Here is a 23,848-nt window from a genome sequence, read left to right on the forward strand (position 1 = left end):
CTCAGAAATTCCATTTCCAGGCCGTGCTGTAGGTGTTGACATGTACAATTTTCACGATGTACCTAGCTGTGTTTTCTTACAGCTTATGCACTGTACAATTATAGGATCTATAAAATGAATATCTACAAATCTTTAAGTCTTATTTTTAAACTTGTTTCGTATATTACCAAGTTGTGTTATATCAAATTAGATAGTAAGTATAGACACAACTGTGCGAATGTGGTAGGCCCTTTATGCTGTCCATAAAGGCAAATATATGGTTTTAATCTTACTTGTAGTGTTTGGTTTTGATTGATCTAAATGTTAATATCCCATAAAAACATGAACCTGTCTTTGTTTAGTAAATAGTTATCAGACATTAGCACTTTTCTTTTCATGTTCTAGGCCTACTTACATCTTTTGATTTGTTTCAAAGTTTTCTGCGTCGGGGAAGAGAGGAATTTAGTTTTCTAGGCGATGTGAATATAAAAGTACTGGGAAAGGTGGTATTCTTTAAAATTTAACACAGAGGTCAACTTATTTTGTAATATGTATCAATTAAGTGTTTTGATTACACATACATGTTCACTAAGAATTGTACTATAGCAATCTTCCCTGTGAACTAAGTTTCATCATTTAAAACGTGCTCTAAAGGTATGAAATGCTATTTCAGGTGTAAGAACAAGAACTCTTGCAATGAGGAGGAAACAATATTGTACCATTATTTAAACGCTTAAACGGAAAAACATTAAATCCTTCCTTGCTGCCATACGCAGCATTTGGCGACGAATGCCTTGTATCCCCTCTTCACGCGTGTTACGTGCCTGCGTGACATCAGAGGGTGGGTACCTCAAGTCTTCCATTCTTAAAAAAAAAGCTTGTAACCATTGCAAGTCACTCCAAGCCAGCCAACAGACTGTCAAAGATAAAACCAAATTATTGTGATAATGATGAAATACCTACAGAAAGTCACTCTAGTAAAAAGTAAAACTTGGTGTACGTTATATCCACAACAGTAAACACATCGCCTGGCCACTTAAAACCTTGCCAAACTTCAATGTTGAATGGAAGTTTGCAGCAATTTGGGTAACAAAAAAATAAAACAAGATTTTGGTTAATGTTACCAAATCAATGCCTATATTGACAATATGGACAAACTGCAATACAGTTAAATATGTTTGACAAAGTGTGGATGGGTAGAGAGGATAAAGCAGATATTTTTAACACTGTATGCGTATTGCACTGTAAACATTAAAATGACAGAAATATTAATAAGCTGTCATAACATTTTGGTGTTGAAAACAGTTATACCACTGCATTCACTTCCTACATGTGCTATTACTTTACTGTTAAACAATACTATGTAGACAACACAAATCATAATATACACAATACATTGAATTCAATATATATATTTTTTAATTTTTTTATTATAGAGCTTAAAACATATTTTTTTTAAGCTAAACGAATACTATTAACTGTAAACATAAATGAGTTATAAACATCATAATAGTATAAACCAAAACTGTCTACCAAGAATGCACGTCAAATCCAGCAGACTAAAGAGTTTTCTATCTCTAGTGGTAACTTTTATCCTACACAAACACTTAAGAAACTGTGTTTGCTCACAGTTATAAAACATGTGGTGTAAGTGAATACACCAGGCATGTACTAGCGATAGAAGGACGACTCGGACGAAGACTGGGGCGGTGGTGGGGGTGAACGCAGCCTCAGCACGTCGAACTGCAACAAAGCGGGCTGTCCCGGGGCAAGTGGCTGGTCGCAGGTCTGCCACACCGGCGGCCGGGCCGTGCCAGGCGGCCTCCAAGACGTGCTAGGAACCTGCCATGTAGGGCACGACGGCGTGCCAGGAGCTCGGGGCTGCCACACATCGCCGGGCAGCCGAGACCACACTCCGCTAGGGCGGGGAGCGGTGCCGGGAGTGTGCCAAGGGTCCCGCGACCAAGGAGCTGCGAACACAGGCGGTGACGACTGCTGCGGTACAGGAGGGCGCCGAGCGGGGTTGAACGGCAAAGCAGCACGACTCTGCTGCTGGCACGGAACACCCCTTGCCAGGGAGTTGCTGGTGTTCGAAGCGGGATTCAGAACCACTCTTGACACCGGGCTGAATGACCGAGGACTGGAACCACTGAAATTCTTACCAGTAGCAGAAGAGTTGAAGGGCAGGTTGGGAGGGGGGTGCGAAGGATTGAACACCATCTGCTTCGAAGTAGTAGCAGCATCCGCATACTCTCTTCGTTGGCTTCCCATACCAGTCATGCAGTTTGGTGGCACGAACGGCCTGGTCATCGCTAGCCGTCCGGCCGAAAGATCGGGCGGATGTTGGACCACATTGAAGGAGATACCGAGTGGTGGGGGAGGACTCGTCAAGACACCAGGCGGACACTGCATGGGCCGGAACGAAATGGCCACGGGGCTACCGAAAGGTCGTGGCTGGACAGCTGTAACCTCCGGCGGACGGGGCGTACCCACTGCCATGCTCGGAGGACGCTGCGACGTGACGAACGGGAAGCCACCAGACCCTGGGAAGGTCCTTACTGGTGGCTGACCGGAAGGTGGAGGCTGGACGAAGGTGAGCATGTCGGATGACTGGCTCTGCAAAACACCGAACAAGCTCTTGCCGGCAGCAAAGGGCGGAGGCACGGAGAAACCAGCGGCAGCGAAGGGAAACTGTGGAGGCCGACATACACCGAACAGTGGAGAACTTGCTGCGGGGGATGAAGACGGTGGGGGGAATCTGGGTTTGACGTCCGGCTGGCTGTTCTGAGGTGCTGGCTGCCAGTTTGTACTGAAGGAAAAGGAGGAAGGCTTGATGATGAAATCGTCAGGATTTGGGGCTACCCAGCCTCGACCTCTGGCTTGTCGCTTGCCATGCTGTGAAGAGCTGCTGTAGGTTGCATTGAGGAGGAGATTGCGTCGATTATTCCTCTCTTCCATCAAGTTCAGTCGCTTTGGCTTTGGCTCTTGTGTTGCTGGTGATCCATCCCCACTTTCTCCTGTGCGCAGCTGAAATCAAATTTTAAAAAAATATTAACAGTTTTCTGAATATTTTCTTTTCACAACTACATCAAAAAGTTACATAATTCAATTTGGTATGGAGGGAATGCTTTAATGAGGATAAAGTCTACTTGGTTATACAAATGTCTCTTCCCCATTATGCAAATACAAAAGCAGATATCTGCATGTATGTGTGTAATAATAATTATATGTCTGTAAAAACTGTTCAAAATGTTCCTGTTGAATTTATTGCTGTTACTTAAACATGTGTGACTCGGCTAGCAACCCCCGTACTACTTGCAATCTAACCTGCCAGCCCGCTCTAAGCTGCGGCACTCTTTCTCACTTCACACAAATGATGGTCACCAGTGGGCTATTAGGGCATCCACTAGTATTTTCACGAGCGCTGTGTGAAGCAGGGAGAACTTACCTTCGACTTCTCATGTTGCGACTTCCGACGAGCCTCCCTCTCTTCCTCATCGTCCGAGTAGAACACGACAGACGATGGTGGCTCATTGTCCTGCTCCCATGAGGCATCGGAACCTCGCAAGCTACCAGACAGAACGACAGTCCACAAGGCTGTTACCTGAACATTTGAGCAACAACTCAACTAAAATTAAACAAGTCAGTGCTAACTTTATAATACTACAAAACCAAACATATTTTTTTGTGAATGCTCAAAGCATACTGATCAAATAAATTCTTATAATTTGTAACACTATGCTCACACTTTTAAACTAAATATCAAATTTCAAGAAACTAATTAACGTTATAAATAATAATTATGGTCTATAGAATTACATTTTCACTACCTAAACACAGAAATATGAGAGGCTTATCCAGCAATCGTTAGACACCAGCATAGGAAGTATTGATATTTTTTTAATTCCTTGCACGAGACATAAGAATTAAATGGATAAAAGTTTTTAAAATAAACAAAAAAAAATTTTTTAAAAAAATTAACACTTTCCTTATTACAATTTATACTAGCAGACTGCTACTTCAAAATAATGACACCAATCCCTCGCATAGCACGTCTTCACTTAATGCGAATTCAGTTAGCACGATGTAAATTTTACTGCCCTAGTCTCGACTAGCACGTCTGTAAATTTCAGTTATCACGAAATCGCCACAGGCTAAAAAAAATCTCGGAAACGACGCGACGTCAGGTATGGAATTCGAGGGGGGAAGAGTGGTTTGGAATGCGAGGGGAAAGAGATGCGCACGCAGATAAACAAACACCGGGCCGTACTGTTGATGCCCGGCCGCAGACCAGGCCCTACCGTTGATGCCCGGCTGCAGACCAGGCCGTACCGTACAGAAACCAAAGCAGATGAAATTGGACACGTTTTTTAAAAAAAAGCAAGATGATAGTGTTAATTTCACCCCAGAAAATATTTAACTAACTTTTATGTTTTGTATATGTACATATTGTACATACAGTAAACTCCCGGTATATCGCGCCCCGATTGATCGCAGAATCGGGTATATCGCGGGTCAAACCATGTCCCCCAGTCAGAAATGAATAATAATAATGGAATAAATGGTTGACAGCCGATTAGGATAATTTTCGTTGTAACTAACAAACTAAGCATCGGGCAGAAAAAAGCCTAGGCGTAGAAAATGTCCGCAGTAAAATTCTAAACAAGATATCTCCGTACATTATTCCTCTATCTTGTAGGGTTTTCAAATTATGGCCAATCCAGCCCAGTGATATTTTCTGAAACACTAGTTCTTAACGTCGCTTTATCTCACAAATGAAGCATCGGACAGGGGACCTGATAAAGCCCACCATCCAGCGACATTATCCAGCGTGACTCGGCTGGGGATTGATGTTGGATAGGCTTGGTTGTCGGCAAGCGCTGGGTAGGGAGAGGCGAGCCGAGAACATGGAGAGAGGTAGAGATTAGAGTGGGCAGAAACACGTCGAGGGGGAGTGGGGGAGGGAATGTGTTCACGCAGCACACAGGCAGAGCATGAGTCACTTGACTGAGCAGCGTTCCTGCGTACAAGGCAAAATCAGGTAGTCCGGTGTTTAAAATTCCACTCCAGAATCTTAATTGGTACTTTACTGGACATCTGTATATAAATGTTTTGTTACAACTTAAACCTACAGACGTAATATTATTGGGTAATTCATTGTATTATACAAGTTCATCTTTTTACTTTGGTATAATGTTTTAACATTAAATAGTAAAGTAAATCGGCTAGCGTATTTTTAATCTTTGCCCAGGAATTCCCAGTGGTCCAATATTTACGTGAACCATACTGTACCACTTTTGCCGTGAGGTAGTAAACAAGTCCCGGAAATGTTTATGTGTAGTGGTCTCCCGACCTTTAAACAGAGGCTGGGGAATATAACACTTGCCGATCCGAGCCACACACACTCAGCAACTCGACACAGCGTTTGGTGAAATAAGTAAAGACAAAGTTTAACACGGTTTTTAATACGGCGTCACTGATTGCGCTAAAATTAAATTGGCGCAATTTTTGTTTCCCACATGTGACCATTTATAATTTACTGTAAGCATGGATAATAAAGTTTAACCACTTGACACGATAGACGATTCTTTATTTTTTATTGTACGAATGCTAGAATCGTTTTTTTCCTGTATCTGCGGCCTGCTTCTACAAAAGACAAGCTATCTGTAAGTAAATCTAGAATTTTTATTTTGTCAATCAAACTCGGTACTTTGCGATTCATATTCGGTTTGAAGTATCACTACGGCCTTTCTTTTTAGAAGACTTTGACCACAGAATCGTGTGTAACCGCACACACTGCACTTTTTTACGGACACTGACGAAGCAGATACTGTGGCTAACACCACGAGACTGGCAGCAGCAGCTTGTGTGCCGCACATGTGTATGGCGGCGTGTGGCGCGCTCGTAGGCCGTGCGACAAACTGTGCGCGGCACGCGGAAAAATAAAAACAATTCAACATTTAATATTTATCTTTAAAATTTATTATTTTTATTTTTTCACCCGTGTTTAGTGGAAACTGCGGATGCAAAGTCCGCACAAAGGCGGGCCGTCTATACTGTGCGTGCTTGCCGACCTATTAGAACACAGGCGGTGTTTTATGCTTTTTGACCTTGGTCACATCGAAACATCGCGATTATGCAACAACGCGGGTAAAAGTTACGTCCCCGACAACCGCGTTAAATAGGGAGTGTACCCGTATTTTAATGTTATGTTTGTGCTCTAGGGAAAATCTAAATCTGTTTATCTGTTAACTGATTTGTTTACATAGCCGCTTTTATAAGAGGTGTGCATAACAAATTAAATGTTTACATATGGCTGTGTGTTTTAAAGTTATATAAAACCGGTTCTTAATTTCATAAAAGTGTTTTAATTTTGTTAAGTTTTAAACGTAATAACAAAGGATCCAGCTGCTTGCAATAGCAGGCAGACAGACGCGCGCGCGTGTTGAAGGTCACGCCTGGGCGGGCAAGCCAACCTGCTGACTGACGGTAAATATGTTACCACTTATCTCCCGTTACACTGTGCCATGTTTTCTTTATCTAACGTATTCGGTGGTAGGCTTAAAAAGATAAATGATATGACATATGCATTTTCAAGTATTATTCTACGCATTTATATTATGTAAAGATTACTTCCCTACACATCTTGGAACACATTAAATAATTTAGCCTTATATTTATGGGGACTAATGCTTCAGAATACGCGATTTCGATTAACACAAACATTTTTAGGAACGAATTAGTCGTGCTAAGTGAGGGATTGGTGTATAGAGTTTCATAGTCATATTTGGATTCAGCACACTTAAAAATATAAAGTTCAGCCACCAAATGTGAGACAATTTTCAAAAATTCGAAAAATGCAGGCCTGTGTAATTAATTAAACTTTTTTTAGCGATAATTTAAAAACTATTTTTATATCTCAAAATACTCTCCACCAATACCGGGTTTAATAGCATAATTGTTTCACATTTTATATTAAAATCAAGTTTGAAAAGAAGGGGAAAACTTTTATGCGAAAAAAAAATTTTTGTTAGGTAAAGTTATTAATAAAAACATGACCTATTCATGAAAGTACATTTATTTAGAAAGTATAGTATACAAAAGCATGCCAAACAATTTAAATTAATAAGTCATGCAACAAGAACATTCTGTTTAACTTTAAATAGAAAAATTAAACCGTGAACCAAACGCGAGCCGGAACTAACGCATAGCTATCATCGTAGTACAGACTTCCCACGGAAGAGTGCAGGCTATCGACAAGCACACTCACCTCAGCAGCTGATTGACGAACACGTAGTTTGTGTACGGAGTGTCGGGCGCGCAGTAGACCTTTGTGCCAACGGAGACGCCCGTGTCCCGGATGTGGTCCACCGAGTTGAAGCGCACACAGTAGAGGGGCTCCTTCACCCGCCCGAACACGTCGAACACGTGGCCCATGGCACGCTTGCCGTGGTCCAGGAACAGCACGCTGTCCAGGTTTAGCGTGGGCAGGTCCCGGTGGGGCTCCACCACCACTGCAAGCAGCACGCACGCACACACGCTCGCTCTAGTCCCGCACGGCAGCAATCCCCTAACCTTTCAAAATCAACCATCAAAAACTACCACGGCCCGTGGAATACACTTTAGTGTACACCCAGTTAGGTGGTCAGCACATCAAGGAAAAGAGTTCAACTCACTGTCACTTGCATGACTTTTTACATCCATATATTATGCTTAGTGAATATGTGTTGAAAATATTTATGACAGAACAACAAATGCACGAGAGGTATCGTTATTATTTAATAAATAGTATATTTAATACACAGAATAGATGTCATGTATATTTACTGATTTTCTATATGAAAATTTATCTCTATTTTACTAAATTAAATTTATAATTTTATACAAGTGTTTATATTGATATTGAATACTGAGTTATTATTATATTTTTTTTATTTCATTGCATTTGTACTTCACCAACCGTATTTATAATTCCACTCCAGTCCTTTTATTATTATTATTATTTTTATTATTATTATTATTATGCATGCAAAATTAAAGTAAGGTTTTTATTACGCCAAGTAAGTATAACTACTAATGTGCGTACATTAAGTACATACACCTTTTTTTTCTTTTACTAATGTTTAAATGTCACAACTACTTGATCTCTAATACCACGGTAAGTTTCACCGATACAGGCCGACACGGTCGCCGGCCCTGGCACGCACCCAGCTGGTCGACGATGCTGACCACGGCGCCCAGCTCCTTGCACTCGCCCTCGGGCAGGCTGATGTGCAGGTCCTCGATGGGCGGCAGGTCGTCCAGGGTGAACTCCCCCTTCGTCTTGACCGAGGGCAGCACGGCCCTGCGGGGCTTGGCGCTGGCGGCGGGCGCCGGCGGGCCCCTCACGCTGTCGTCGCTGCCGACACACGCCCTCACTCTGCCTACCGCTGTTCGCACCGCATCAACCACTATACCACGCACCGGAGCTCAAGGCGAAGAAACATCCAATATTGTGACAGGCACATGACCGCTCCAGCATCAATTCGGCACCGAGGACATTTATTACCGAACGTGCCACATGGGCACGACATTTCACAGCCACCGAGGACCGCAACGTACGACTCGGTGCGCCCAATACTGCCATCTTAACAAGTCATTTTATCCCCCCATTAACTTACACGGGAAAGAAAATATGCCACACACAGATGCTATCACGAATGATATGCAACTATGTAAACTATTTAACAATTTTTGCCTTCAGTACACGTAAATTAGATGGTGATTTGGTAATTGTAAACACTATTGTAATCAAGCCATTTAAGTGTAGAGCAATGCTATTACATATTAGTTAGGTGGCCTTGCCATAGCCTGTAGCATTTAACTATGTGAATAATTTGTTTGGTAACGAAAAAATGCTTAATACTTATACAAATGTGTATATTAATATTTATTAAAAAATTTTATTGTAGGTATACTAAGCATTTTATGTGCGATAACGAAAGTCTATGATTCTTTCTACATTTAAGTTAAAATTCAAGTTAAACGCACCGAAAGATCCTGGACATAACAAAAATATTACAATACAAACCATGTCAGGAAGTAAAAAAAATTCATTTTCTGATTTTTATTTAATCTGATAATACAATCATAATTCATTATTACATCACAATTTTTGTTGTATTCAGGATCTTTCGATGTATTAAATTAAATCAGTAATCATCATATGTACAAGATCAATGTATTCAGGATCATGCCATTAGGCTTCGATACGCAATACGAAATTTTTACCATGCAAAGTTTATTTCAACCTCAAACTTCCCAGTAATGGTTGGCAACAATTTTAATCTCAACTATCGCTCACCCTTTTAGTAACTTACGTTCATACTAGGCATCTGCAAATCAAAAACATTGCACCAGTTCAGTTAAATTTTTAGGACATACGTTTCAGTAGTGAAGTTTTTTCGAAGAGTTTAGGTGGTAAAAGATTGGTTATGTTAGGTCAGTGACATTTAAAATATCATACAATTGTTAAAAAGTACGAATTCTCGCAAAATCAATTTTTGTTTCAGATTAGATTATGCAAAATTTATTAGTTGTGAAGAGCTTTTGAGTCAAAGGAAATTATTATATTATTACTGTTTTAATCATTTGTTATAGCAATGTTAATATTTTTCACATATTATTTTTAGAGCCTTTAATGATATTTCATACTCAATTTCCCTGGACTTCATCGGCATTACTATCATCAAGTTTACAAGCTAAGCAGACATATGTAGTGCTGAATCTTTCTAATAATTTTTGGTCAATCATTTGACATTCATTAATGTGTAAATTTTTTGATATATATGTATAAGTTAGTACATTTTTGTATAGTGGTGACTGGGGGCATGTAGGCCTAGTCTTACTCATGTTGGAGAAGCTACCTATTTAAAATAGCCCTAAACCTCAAAACTCACTTAGATGTGTACATACAACCTAGGTTGGTTAAATTTCACTACAGTTAACTTAAGACAAAAAAGTCTTTTAATAAGCCTAGAAAAATTATAAAGAGGTTTTTATTTCTTTGATGATAATATCTAATCATACAAAATTAAGCTGAGTTGAGGGCTATCAATATTAACATTTCTTTGATATATTTGTACTTTTGCATTGATATTATTCTCATGATACAATCTCTACTGATGCACTGATGCGAGACCATACATTTGACTGCATGTTACTCCCCAGTGAGGCTTACCTGACATGTGCAGTATCCGACGAACTGTCCCAGTCAGACGAACTACTGCTGCTACTGCTCTCCGAGTCAACAGAATCCGAACTGCTGTCCCGACGACGAGTAAACATAGACGCATCGCCCAAGTCTGAGGGTTCGTGCCCCCATGTCCCGCTGTTCATGCTCGTGTCTTGCACCGCCCTAGCCTTGTTCTCATCGTCCGACTCACTCACACACAGCTGTGGGTTGCTGCTGGCCCCATCCTGGTTCTCTGAGCTCTCGACATCAATGACTTTGGCAGAGAGCTGAACTTCAGCATTGTTCAAACCATTCTCTGTTGGTTCCTCAGCACTAGCCCCTTCAAGGCTCTCATTTTCTATCATTTCGGCATAACTATCAGGTTTTTCACCACTCAACACTGCAAAATCATTGCTAACAACTATTGTATCTGTGGAGTGTCTGGTAGCTATATTTTTAAGAGAAACTGAGTTGCTGTCAACACTATTAGAATCACATATCACATTATCATCCCCACTGTACTGCAAATGAGTCTCATCTTCGTTGCAACTCATTATGTCATTCTTTTGATAAGTCTTTTACACTTGAGTGTTATACTGTAACAATATTCATATAACTCACCTTTTTCATTTTCAACCACTAACTTACAAATTTATTAAATTTAATTTATGATTAGGTCCCATAAAACATGGTCTACTTTTTACTTAAAATGTCCAAAGTTTTAATTTCTATTTGCAACCAAGAACTAAATACAACATAATATATATAAATATAAAAACTGATCCATTAAGCATACAAGCTGCTTAAAATTTGAACACATACAGCAAATAAACTGCCTGAAACCAATCCAGTTATGCACTGTACATTAAACAGTGTTCAAACTCACTGCCACGTCCCATAAAAAAGCGTGAAATTAACTTCACTAAAATTTATCTTTGACAATGCGTGCACTAATTCGTCCAAAATAGCTATCAAAAAGTCATATCATCTCCACCTCAACATATACGGCAAACACCTATCAATGTCAATGTTTGACCCCATGTAGGTACCTACTGTCGTAACACAGTCATTAAATGGAAATATTTAAGTTTTGCCCACTTTGACTAATTGCAGCTTCATAAATACAGCTAATAATCATTACTTAGCTTGTACCACTTGCAAATCAAACTCATTTATACTAAAATCACTAGTCATGAGCGTGAAGGTTAAGCCTTCGCGACACGCCTCACCAAACGTTTCAAACGTCTAAAACACACCAGGCAAAAAAGAGAAAAACATTTTTTCCACGCTGGTTTCACGGCATTATAATATTCAACCTGAAAATTATTTTCGTATAAAGCATGTATTACAGAAATTATTTGGTTACATTTACACGATGCACGCCAAATACCACAGCACTCTAAACACCCGGTGCCATTACGGACCGAGAGAAAACACTAAACATATAAATACTTTATTCAATACTCTTGTCAACACGAACACAAGGAATAACAATTCAACGTCATACGAAACGCATTCCTTCCTTGCTATGTCAACGCATTGCAGAGCAGAATACGCAACCTAGTTTGCAAGACTTGTTTGCTGTGACGTAGAAAGAAACGATTGATCGATATAAACCAGGCGTCCTTCTGACGACATTCGTTGTCGATCAGAGTGGTGGTTTTCAAACCGCGGCCCGCGAGTTATTTACGATTTTTCTTATATTTCACATAATATGTTATTTTTTCTTACAATCTCCAAGTCTATGTGATCCGCTGTCACGAGGGTGGGAATAGCATCAACCATATGCCAGGTTGAAAAAATAAAGCTAACAGTAAAATTATTTTTTGAGAAAATACCATTTCACAAATAAACTATGATAGCACGCTAATTCTACTGCCAATGATTTAATAACAAATAAAGAAATATTATATGTATACATAAGAATTTATGTTTGTTTCTTATTGTAGTCGTCCCGCCGAAGGCTGTAAAGCCCGGCCTCTACCCGCCAGTACTGAACCCCGCTAGCGGAATGCACCCCTAGCCCACCCCCACGCAAGGAGATGTGGAGAGGGCCGGAAGCAGGGTTGCCAGACGTACGACTATAGTCGTACATGTACGACTATTTCGTAGCTCGGTATGACGTACGTCTGAACATAGGGTCGTACACCTATTTGTACGACTATTTTGAAATTTTGGTGGTTAAGATGTTATGGTTAAATATTTTGGTCTCATAAACACAATATATGCAGTTCTAAAGAAGCCAAAATCGAAAATTGTAATGAAATCGATCTGAATGTTAATCCAATTCAAGAAACAATCGATAGCTTCATTATAATAGTTGAGAGGAATGACAACAGAATGCACATAAATCAATATCATATTGGATACATTATTAAAATATGTGTGATATTCTGTAAGTACCTATCATCTTTGGAACAGTACGAACAATTTAAGAATTTAACAGTTGTTTACATTGTTTGGTAAATATGAGTGACGCAGAAGATGGGCTAAGTTCGCCACCAAAAAAGGTGTGTATTCAGCAAAGTGCAGGTAAACACAGGGCTCAAAAATTTAGAAAAGAGTGGTTGTCTGAAACAGAATTTAAAGAGTGGCTGTTACCTGTACATGGAGACGAATACAAGGCTAAGTGTAAATTTTGTGGGATAACACTTGTTACCGAAATAAGTAACTTAAAGCGGCATGCAACCGGTGGGAAACATACAGCACTTAGAATGTCTGCTACTGTTAGACAAACATCGATTTCTAGATTTATTGCAGCACCTAAAGTTGATTTAGACAAAGAAGTTGCATCTGCTGAAATAAAACTTTCGGCATTCATTGCGGAGCACAATGTTGCTTTTTCTGTTGCAGACCATCTCACAGCTGTCATAAAAGATATCTTTTCTGACCATAAAATTGCACAGAAATTGACTCTTAAACGAACAAAAACATGCAGTATTGTAAATAATGTAATAGCTGCCGATCATAATGAGAAGTTGGCGAATAAATTAAAGAACACCAAATTCAGCATCCTTACAGATGAATCAACAGACATAGGGACAATAAAAATGTCGTGCATAGTGGTAAGGTACCATGATTTCCAGTCTGGAAGGATAGAGAGCAAATTCTGGGAACTAAGAGAAATTTTTGACTCTTCAAATAAAGTTGTGTGCGCCAGTGCAGAAAACCTGTTTCGTGGCTTGGTTGCTTCAATCACAGAGTTTGGAATTCCGTTGGAAAATGTGATCGGATTTGGAGCAGATGGATGTAATATGATGATGGGTGAACATAATTCAGTATCATCTTGTCTCAAAGAAGCTTGTCCTGGGATCGTGGTGGTTAAGTGCATTTGTCATTCGGCACATCTGTGTGCTAGTGAAGCATGTAAAGTGCTTCCTCGGTCTTGTGAAGATATGGCTCGTGAAATATACAATTTCTTGAAGAGCAGTGCTAAACGACAGAGTGAGCTGAAAGAGTTTCAAACATTTCTTGACATGGAACCTTTGAAAATGCTTCATCCCTCGCAGACCAGGTGGTTGTCTTTGGTGGCAGTTGTTCAACGCATTTTGGAGCAGTGGGATGCTTTGAAATTGTATTTTACAGACTGTTGGTTGTCACAGAGACTCTTAAGTGCAGAAAACATCTTCAATGCACTTCACGATCCTTTTTTGAAACTGTATTTCATGTTCCTTTCATGGGTTCTTCCGAAATTCACAAAATTCAACGAATTTTTCCAGACGAAGAATGTTGTTATTACAGAACTACATACCCAATTAAGAGATCTCTATACTGACATTCTCCTTAGTTTCATGAAAAGGGACTATGTCATGAAAACACCACTCGAGGAAGTCGATCCTGCCCTGGAGAAGTATCATCTTCCAGACACTGAGATGTATTTAGGAGTTAAAGTCCTGCAGCACATTGATAAACCAGAAATCACTTCCAAGCCCGATATTCGCTGTCATTTCTTTCACAGGTGTAGAACTTTCCTCACGGTGAGTTGAATCACTTGCAAGCCTCATTGTTATTTAATTTTAATTTTTGTAACTGAAATAATGATAAATGTTTGTCATAATTTTTCAGGTTGCTGCGCAAGAAATAAGAAAAAGATATAATATGAATGATCCGGTTCTGTCGAAACTTAGCTACCTGCAACCTAAAGCAGCTCTTTCACCAGTATTCAGGGTTAACTGCCCTTCCCTTCTTCCACTAGTAAAAGTAGTCCCAAGAATTGTTTCTTGTGATGATGATGCAATTTTACAGCGTCTTGATGATCAGTGGAGGGAGCTTCCATTTTCAAGGGCAAGGCTTCCAGAAGATATTGATGATGTAAACAGTCCTGACATTTTCTGGAATATGCTTCTTAAACCAAGCTGTGACACACAAGAAGCTCATTTCAAAGAATTGGCTACATTTGCACTTCATGTGCTTAGTCTCCCGCACTCTAATGCAGACTGTGAAAGAGTCTTCAGTCAGGTATGAAAATATATGCATCATAAATAACTATTTTGTTACCTACTGTTCTTATTTTAAAATTTGAGTTTTTGTTAACTGCAATATTGTTAGAAAAATATAGCATGTGTATTTACTTTACAGGTAAATCTAGTGAAAACCAAAGTACGAAATCGCCTCCTTCCAAAAACAGTGAACGGAGCTTTGCTTGCTTCCGAGTGTGTGAAGGAAAGTGGTACCTGTGCATTGTTTCGCCCTACAGCTGAAATGTTATCGCGCATGACATCAGCAAACTTGTATGCATCCAGTGCACCAGAAAACGATATTGTGGATATTCTCTTCGAAAAGGATGACTGAGTTGTTAAGAAAATTGTTTCTTTTTTTTTTAACTTAACATGTGTTAATTTTGGTGTAGTTTTTTTCCTTAGTGTAATTGTTTCCATGTAATTTTTTTCCTTCACGATTGTGTCATGCCAATAAAATACTACCAAAATGAATAGCAAAAAAATCGCCGGATAAAATAAAAGTTGGTACTCATTAACGTTTTATTTTAAAAATTATAGTATGTACGACTATTTGCTCCAATGTACGACTATTTCTAGTCTTCGGTACGACTTTTGGAATGTTGCAATCTGGCAACACTGGCCGGAAGGCAGTTCTCATCCACCCTTCGTCGCGTCAACCCGCGCTCCACGGGAGCTCCGGCTACGCCATCGTGAGCCATACACAGAGCTGCAGATGGGACAAGAGTGAGCGTGCGAATAGGGAATGTGCAAGGAGTGAACAGTGACTCCAGTGAACCAGTGCTTAGTGAGTATTGTTTTCTGCCGACATAAGCAGGACCACCCATTCACCACTAGTTGTGGTCCGTACACGTGCACCACCGCCGACGACCCTAGTGGAACACGCGGGGGCGAAGCACCCACGACCCACGACGACGAGCTAGCCTGGCGCCCTCTGGGAACACTCAAGCCACCAGTCCCCACTAGGATCCACCGGGTCTCGTACTCATAGACTGCAGGTGACGGCATTATATATACAGTATTTCCCTGATCTCAATGAAATTTTGCACACTTGAACTTAGAAACACATGGAAGGTCACTGTTTACTTTAGATTTAGAGTAAACCACCCTTTAAAATATATTTTTGATACTTCTTGATGAAACTTCACGATTGCATTGTTGAAGCTACATAACTATTGCATTAAAATTTTTCATTTGATGTGCGACTGGGGTATACTCACAAAAGGGGTTGTATAATGAGCTGTATGATAGTGATGATGTAGACTGTCGCATTGAAGCATGGTTATGACAACTAGTAATGTATAAATATCACTGATGAAGTGGGCACTGTCTGCCAACGAGGCTGGCTACTGCTGTGGTTGAGCCGTCGGCCGGGGTCTAGGGTTTGAGTCCCGCGGCGAGTCTAAGGGGCTGGTGGTGTTTTACAGTGTGTTTTCCAGGAGGGTGCCAGGTTAGCTCGTATGTGTAACCAATGGGGTGGGTCGATCGGCCCCAGCGTGCTTCCCTAGACTCGGTGGCTGTATCTTTGGTGGTATTAACTGCTAGTAGACAATGGTGACACTCCCTGTTCAGCATAAGGTGGCTGATGCCTAACTACAGATGTAATATACACACTGGAACTGAAAACGTGTGGTACACGTATTTCTTAACAGACATATTTGGGTACATGATATTGCACGACACTACTCTTGGTTGATAATTTGGACATAATTGGTACACAATATTACACGACACTGACGTCGTCCAGCCGACGACCACTCCAGAGCCCGACCTGCACCCGCCAGTATACGCTCCCGCTAACGGAACACACCCCTGGCCATGGCCCACCCGAGTCAGGCGAGCCGAACAGCGATAAAAGGCAGATAAAGGGCAGCAGAGTGGGCCATGGGTATGTAGAGGAGGAAGAGAAAATGCATAGGTCATCAGCAATGGTGTGGGACTTGGGGTGCAGAATGTAATTGGGGAAGAGGCGGGTAAAAATTCTGGTAAGGTGGTCAAAGAAAAGGGGCTCGGAAAGTTGAGGAACAAAGTGACACAGCCAAGGGAGATATCATGAGTGGAAGATACATAGTGAAGGAAGGGAAACAGAAAGGAAGAAGCGTTCTTTTCTGGTGAAGACAGAGTGAGGGTGGAATTTGTTGAGGCAGAGACATTGGAAGTGAGAGGGGCAAGAAAATCAAAGAGTCAGCTTAAAAGTGTAGGGGAGTGAAGTAAAGGAAGGACTCCTTTTCACTGGTTAGAAGACCAGTTGCAGTTTGTAAGATCAAATAAAATCAGACAGAAACTTCTGAATTGCTTTTGATGACACATTTTTGTAAACATTTTTTATTTGACGTGACGTCTAATAAATCGATGAACGCCGGCTGCACGCACGAGAAAGTGTCCCACTACGGATGTCCCACTACGGATGTGCCCTGTTCGCTCATTGTACGCATGCGTGGCATCTCTATTCATGCACATTGTATGCACGCGTGGCATCTCTCTTCCACTCGATTGGAACAACCATCGATTTGACTTTTCAACCATATTTTCATCGTTTGAATTATTAATATTACGTAATTTAACGATCGTCTACCAATTTTCAGCACAATCGGTACGGTTATTTAAAAGTAATGTTGAATATTCAAATACGTTTTGAACCAACAATGGTGTTTTACAGTTACACATAATAATTCAAATTACACCCGGGATCTTTTGCACAATGTTTTAAAAAATATTGTAACACATTATAAATAAGTTTAGTGTATTTGGGATGCGTATTTGTTATGAAATTGTGTTATAAACACGAAATAATATTATTCCCCTACCGTGAACAAATTTTTTATTACGAGTATATACCATCTGAAACTATCAATTTTTCAATATTAGCCTTGTGGTCTTGTGGTTAGTGTGGTTAATTTCTGTTCTTGAAAGTTGTTGGTTCAAATCCCGGCAGCTGCAAAAAAATTTTTTTGTTCTTGTACAAATAAATATGACGTACGCAACATTTCAAAAGTGTGTATTATTTTTTTAATTTCCAGGGCTTAAGGGGGGGGGGCAGTTGCCCCCCTCCCCCTGGCGATGCCCTTGTTGACAAGGTAGCACTACATGAATTTGTCATTCAGTTACAAAGGTGATTCTGCTCTTATCCTTAAATGACTGAGACAGTACCTAACCCAAAGAATTTTATTGAGAAAGTATTGGTTTAGGATCACTGAAAAAAAAAAAAAAAAAAAAAACATTGGGATGAGATCATTTTGAAACATAAAAGTAATTTTTAAGTGATATAACTTTTTTTTTTTAATAATACTTGTGACGTACCTACTTAATGACATATTATGACAATGAAAAAGGAAATTGTTTGGATATAGAAGTCTGGTAATAAAAATTTTAATGAGGAAAGTATTTAGTCTAGTTTTAAGTTTTTCTTAATATTTTCTCATTTGAAGAACATTTTACTCATTTAAATTTTTTTGTTTCATGCAAGGAATCATATGAATATTAACAATTGATATGCCAATGTCTTATCATTAATAGATAAGCATAAGTGTAAGTCATATTTTGTATTGAGGTCATTAAAATTTAAAAAATATTCATAACTCATAGCAACAAGTTAATTATTGTTTGTAATATATGTTAATAAATAAAAACTTGTTAAAATGCATTATTTGCACACCAATTTATAATTGTATTAAAATTAATATCACACTTTTTAACATACTGTACTTTTATTCATAACTTTTTATGTTAATGTTTTTTCCCCAAATTGTAGATGTTTTGACAGTGTATCAGGATGGGAGAGGCAAATATCTTGACTTCAGCCAAGGTTGTGCATATTTGCTGGCTGTGATGTACTTCCGTCAGGCCAGAGAGAGAACAGTTGCTGTCTCCTGGTTGCAGATCTGACGGTGGGGCTGATCAGTGTGCTGACAGACATCGTGTGGAGGATCACCGTCACTTGGCACGCTGGCAACCTGGCGTGCAAGTTCATTCGCTTCGCACAAGTATGTGTTGTCGATGCCTGGTGCCCACTAACTGTGTTAAAGCAACTACAAAGCGTTTAGTAGAAGCTTGCCCTCGATGCAGATATTTCTAGTGGGAGGGGAGTGGTTTCCTTGTAGTAATAAAAACTTTTTTTTTGTATGTTGAAGAAGTAGGGCATAACTTGTGAGCTTCTGAAAATTAATTTTTACAAAATTTATTGTAGAAGCAGCAAAAAAGACTTAGGACTGTGTGATTGATATGTGTGCACAGATATATGTTTTATTTGTTAACAGTTACTTTCGAGCAACAGCTTCATAATGCTTCTTAAGAGGCCGTGTCACAAATTTGCGCTCCTATCTATATCAATGTTATTTTAAAAGGCAGTTTTTCTCAAAGTCTATAAGAGGTAGGGGCCAGAAATTTTGCCTACTGAAAGTATACAATACATTTAACATAACCGCTTTTTTCAAATTTAGCTATCATATCATATATTATTTCTGTGATGAAAAAAATATAATCAATATTTTGATTTGTCCAGATACAGTGAAATTTTGCTTATATTTATAATTATTTAGCAAAAACTGAAAAAGCCATTGAAATGTATTGTACATTACCTTCCGATCAGTGTCTTCATGATCATGATGGGTTTAAAAACCTGGTTGTAATCAAGTCTTTAACTATTTCATGACAACATTTATACTTAATAATTTGGAGATAGGCCTTTTCTATCCTCAGCCCCGAGCTTTTACTATCTGGTCTGGCGACCGACCTGACACTCTTCAACCACCCCAAGGGTCTCCGATTGCACATCCGATAAAAAAAAAGCTGTTCGTTCATTTGTTTTTGTGTCACAGACTTCACACATTTATGCCAAGGGAATATTCCGCTGATGTGACGCCATACGAATGTATTATTCGCGACCATACAACTTTTTTGTTTGTCATCGGGAAGAAATGTTCATTTTGAATTGAGCATTTTTAAATGTCAGCGTAGAATATGCTTATCTGCCCATTTTGCTTCTTTCTATAATAATGAGTAAAGTTAACATTGTCATAGACATTTTATTATATTCGTTTGCCGTCCAAGTAAAACTGTCACACTATATCGCACGTAATTATATATTTGACTAATTTGTTAGTTGTCATTTTATTTAAGTTACAAATAACAGTAATCAAAAACTATTACTTAATAGTCCAGAAAAAAGATTGAGTTATTATTCATTTAATAGGGGTTTAAAATATGGTACTACATACATATTATATATATTATACATATATATTATACATATATTATCTTGTTGTCTTCTTTGTAACTTTACTGGAAGAATGGCATTTGGTATGTATGTTAACTCACAATGAAAATACTTCAGAAGTACTCAACAGTGAACAACCTAGGCCCTATACTAATTTCATTATGTTCATGGAAATATAATTGAAATTACTAATAATGAACTGTATGTGTTTCACGTAGAGATATCGTACGAACTGTATGTGGTACAGACCAACATTTGCTAAGGCTCTGAAAATACTTAATTTCAGTTAATGTGTGGAGAATATTAAAAGTTAGAAATAATGATATATATAAAACAATGCAAAGTTATCAGCATAAAAATAGAAGTTATTTTTACGTAGCGCCTATTGGAATGAATATTTTGTGTTGAATTATGTGGCATGATTAATATTCTTTAATGGTATGTGTATTTTGTTAAAATCTTATAAAACATAACTTACTGTTGAAGGATTTTCATTTATTTATTTTTGTTATGATCTTATTTAAACAAGTTTTCATTATATTACACATGTCTATTTTAAAAGCATTTTAATTTATACTTATAGAATTGTAATTGGCTTTATACGGACTCTCAAAATGCATGTGAGTATCTATAATTATCTACATCACCACTATGGCCGTTTCACAAGATCAAATATTTATTGAATTCAATCAGTTGCATTCATTGTACATGATTTTCAATTTGTACATTGAATTCAATACAAATTGAAGATGTTATTCAACTAAGCTTATTAACTTATAAGTATTTTGTTTGTCCAGTACATAAAAGTAAAAGATTCTTTATTATTTAAATAATGAGCATCTATAAGCAATAACGTTTTCTAAATATTTACATAAACATAATGAAATCTAATTTTTCAATACTTTATATCTACGATCACATCAACGGCAGTATTATGTAATCAATGAGGTAATGAAATATCTTTAAAAGATATTTTCTCCTCTGTAAAGTAAATTTGTGATACAGCCCTCTTAATGTTAGTCTAGTGAGTTATTTCGTCTTCTAATATGCTACAGCAATATATAAAACTAAGTTTTGTTAGTGTTTTAGTCTTTTGTAATGTTAAAGTGTAATGTAATCAATTCATTTTTTTTTGTAAATTCTTATTCATAAAGATACATATCATAATAAGATAAATAGTAATATTTGTAAATTTAGATTCTTTGAAACAACATCGATAAGAGGTTCTCCTACCTCTGTTAAACTGTATGATGGTGCATTGTAAAAAATTAGGTAGTCTGACTTCAGTGAGATTGTATTTAGATTGTGTGTAATGCATATGCAATATCTAAGCATAAGAATTTATGTTATTATACTTTTAAAACGTTACACTATGAATTTCGTATACTTTTTAATGTCAACTAACATTATTTTTCACGGAATATTACATCCAGATAAAGAATAATTACCACATGTTTGAAGATTAATTGTATTCCGATACATTTAAAGTATTAAAATTTTTAGATACGACTCATACTACAGTTGTAAATGTGAGATTTCTTGATTCTGAATCCCTGCATCCGCAATTTCCTAGTGAGCCGCCGGTCATATTGTCATCCTCTCAGATTGTCGAGGAACCAGATACATTTTTCGTCGAGTAATCTGGCGGTATAGTAGCTTTATCACGCGCTGCGGTTACAGTTACTTCGGTTGAATAAGCCACTAAATCTCACTGTTAAAAGAGAGAACTGCTCGACCAGAATATTGGAAATAAAAATTTACTGACACGGCCTCTTAAGTGTGCCTCCTTTCCACTCATTTGCTTGATGTATGTGCTTAGAAAGCAAGTAGGCTAACAACATCAATTTCTGGTCATTTTGAATCAGTTAAACTGCTTTTTCGATTCACACACAGCAGACGTATCTTGTAATAAGTTGGTAGGGACAGTATTTTATGGGTTATTGTGATAAAATTGAAATAACACCTAACTGTAAGTTTATGGAATATACTACAGAAAGGGGGAAGGCATTTTGGGGAAACCACCACTGAACGTGGATATTAAGTTTGTAAAGCAGATTTTGGTACATAATGACAGCGGGATAATACTATTTGAGGTTTGCTTAATGTGGATTTACACTGCGTACTGAGGCAATAGCAATATCGTAAGTCCTGCTCAGTTTTCTAAAGCATGTAAGTACATAGTAATTATATCATATTTGTTTTAGTGTGTGTGTGTGTTAATCTAAAAAACTAAACTTTAGACAATTCTTAAATTGTTATCTTTCAAAGCTATTTATGTATTATTTTCTTGTAAATGTATATTTCAGTGAATCAATCAATAACTTTAGATTGTAAACTTTAAATATGCAAATGACATGTTCCATAGTCTTATGGCATCAACCAAAATTAAGGCACAACAGACTGTATAAATAAATAGATATACACCTTATAACACCAAAATGCAAGATAAGGTATAAAATAAATTAACAGACTTTACAGAAAACTTTACTCCAACCACCATTATTTCATTCTCTACCATTCAAAATCAATGACTAGTATTTATTTAATATGTATATCTCTTGTAACAAAGTTACAGACCAAAACACCTCTAGTGACTTTATTTTCCTTAGAAAGTCATTAATCCAATATTTTATTTTTAAATTACTGCTTCTATCACTATCAGAATGATGATGTTACTGTGAAAATAAGTAGTGTGTACATTATAATAAAATATTCTTACTGTTGTGCAATACTGCACCATCTTCATGTAAAGAGTACTATTTATAAGAAAAAACATAAATCAAAATGAAATATTTTATTTTAAAAACTAAACTAAGCTTTGAATAAAACTATTAGTAAATCTTTTATCCCATTGGACATAAAAAATCGACCTTTACTTAACGTATAGAAATTTTCTACTTAAATGAATGTGCCAAGTAGAGACAGTTTAAATGTTACAATCACCAAGCCGTAAGGGAAGATTCTTCTTGTTTCATATTTATTTATTTACTCTTATTGTCTCTTGAAGATATTTTATTTGAACTGTTTCCTCAGTTACATTTGTCTGACGCAGTACCACTGTCAACGTGACAATAATGAAACCCTTAGTTGTCGGTATTCATATAAACAATGGCTGTGTGATCTTGCAGGCAGTGGTGACTTATTCGTCCACGTATGTGCTCGTTGCACTCAGCATCGACCGCTATGATGCCATCACCCATCCTATGAACTTTTCTGGCAGCTGTGAGTATCGTCATCGCAACTAAAGGTACAACTGCAAAGTAAATGAACAAGCACAAGCTTTTTAAATTCAATATCTGTATTAGTTTCTTGAAAGTGAAGCCAATTTAACTATCAATATTTCATGTTAGATAAGTCTTTTAAAAATTAATATAAATATATTTTTAGTTGGTGTGTATAGTAAATGATGAATATTTCTTGTCTTAATCATGGAAAACTTTATATTTTAAAGGAATAAGCTTATGTAAGGTGTTAATTTTAAATGTATTGTTAGGTAAAGTAAGGCTACGACTAGTTGAATGAGTAGGCCAAATCCACACTTAGTAGTTTTGAACTTGCTCATTAAATTGTGATAATTGTTATTGCTTGTCTTCCCTTCAAGAACTGCTTTGTGTTGTTGACCAATGTAAAAATTTACAAACATCACCATCAATCATTATCAGGTATCAACTGGAGTTTAAGTAGATAGTTGGTTCTGCTTTAATTTGTTAATATGTTTGCATTGCCTATTAAATGTTCTGATATAATTGATTAAAATCATATAGAATAAAATACACAGTTTTTATTATGGACAGTGGACATGTGTAATTTGTGTGTATGTATAGAGTGATGTGGTCAGGAGATGCATTTTGAGTTATTAAATGAGGAAAGATGGGCGCTACGGTATTTAGTGAACATAGACCCGACGGAGACTCAGTCCTCGGGGCGTGGCATTGCCTGTGTGAAAGTGTGATTCGTATCTCCCTAGCGCAATTACCTCGAGGT

The 23,848-nt window shown here is 37.9% G+C and overlaps 2 protein-coding genes across 4 annotated transcripts in view; one reads left to right on the forward strand and one right to left on the reverse strand.

Moving 5' to 3' along the window:
• LOC134532786 (cardioacceleratory peptide receptor-like) overlaps positions 1 to 23,848 on the forward strand; it is a 429,388-nt gene that overhangs the window by 397,252 nt on the left and 8,288 nt on the right. Inside the window, exons 1-3 of one of the 3 annotated variants that reach the window (XM_063369639.1) lie at positions 12,322 to 14,169; positions 14,258 to 14,650; positions 18,529 to 18,580. In XM_063369639.1, the coding sequence (XP_063225709.1) occupies positions 12,661 to 14,169; positions 14,258 to 14,650; positions 18,529 to 18,534 (1,908 nt within the window). In that variant the 5' untranslated portion in view covers positions 12,322 to 12,660 and the 3' untranslated portion in view covers positions 18,535 to 18,580. Of the gene's footprint in view, positions 1 to 12,321; positions 14,170 to 14,257; positions 14,651 to 14,770; positions 15,168 to 18,528; positions 18,633 to 22,992; positions 23,087 to 23,848 lie in introns of those variants that run through there. The other 2 variants (XM_063369638.1, XM_063369640.1) reach the window with 2 other exon arrangements.
• LOC134532785 (uncharacterized) lies at positions 1,071 to 11,766 on the reverse strand. Its single transcript, XM_063369637.1, has 6 exons — positions 11,559 to 11,766; positions 10,199 to 10,788; positions 8,187 to 8,377; positions 7,250 to 7,493; positions 3,428 to 3,548; positions 1,071 to 3,006 (listed from the first exon to the last, which is right to left on the reverse strand). The coding sequence occupies exons 2-6, from the start codon at positions 10,744 to 10,746 to the stop codon at positions 1,651 to 1,653; spliced, it is 2,460 nt and encodes an 819-aa protein (XP_063225707.1). The 5' UTR covers positions 10,747 to 10,788; positions 11,559 to 11,766; the 3' UTR covers positions 1,071 to 1,650.

Source organism: Bacillus rossius, chromosome 6 (assembly GCF_032445375.1).
Source record: "Bacillus rossius redtenbacheri isolate Brsri chromosome 6, Brsri_v3, whole genome shotgun sequence".
NCBI classification, from domain to species: Eukaryota; Metazoa; Arthropoda; class Insecta; order Phasmatodea; family Bacillidae; genus Bacillus; species Bacillus rossius.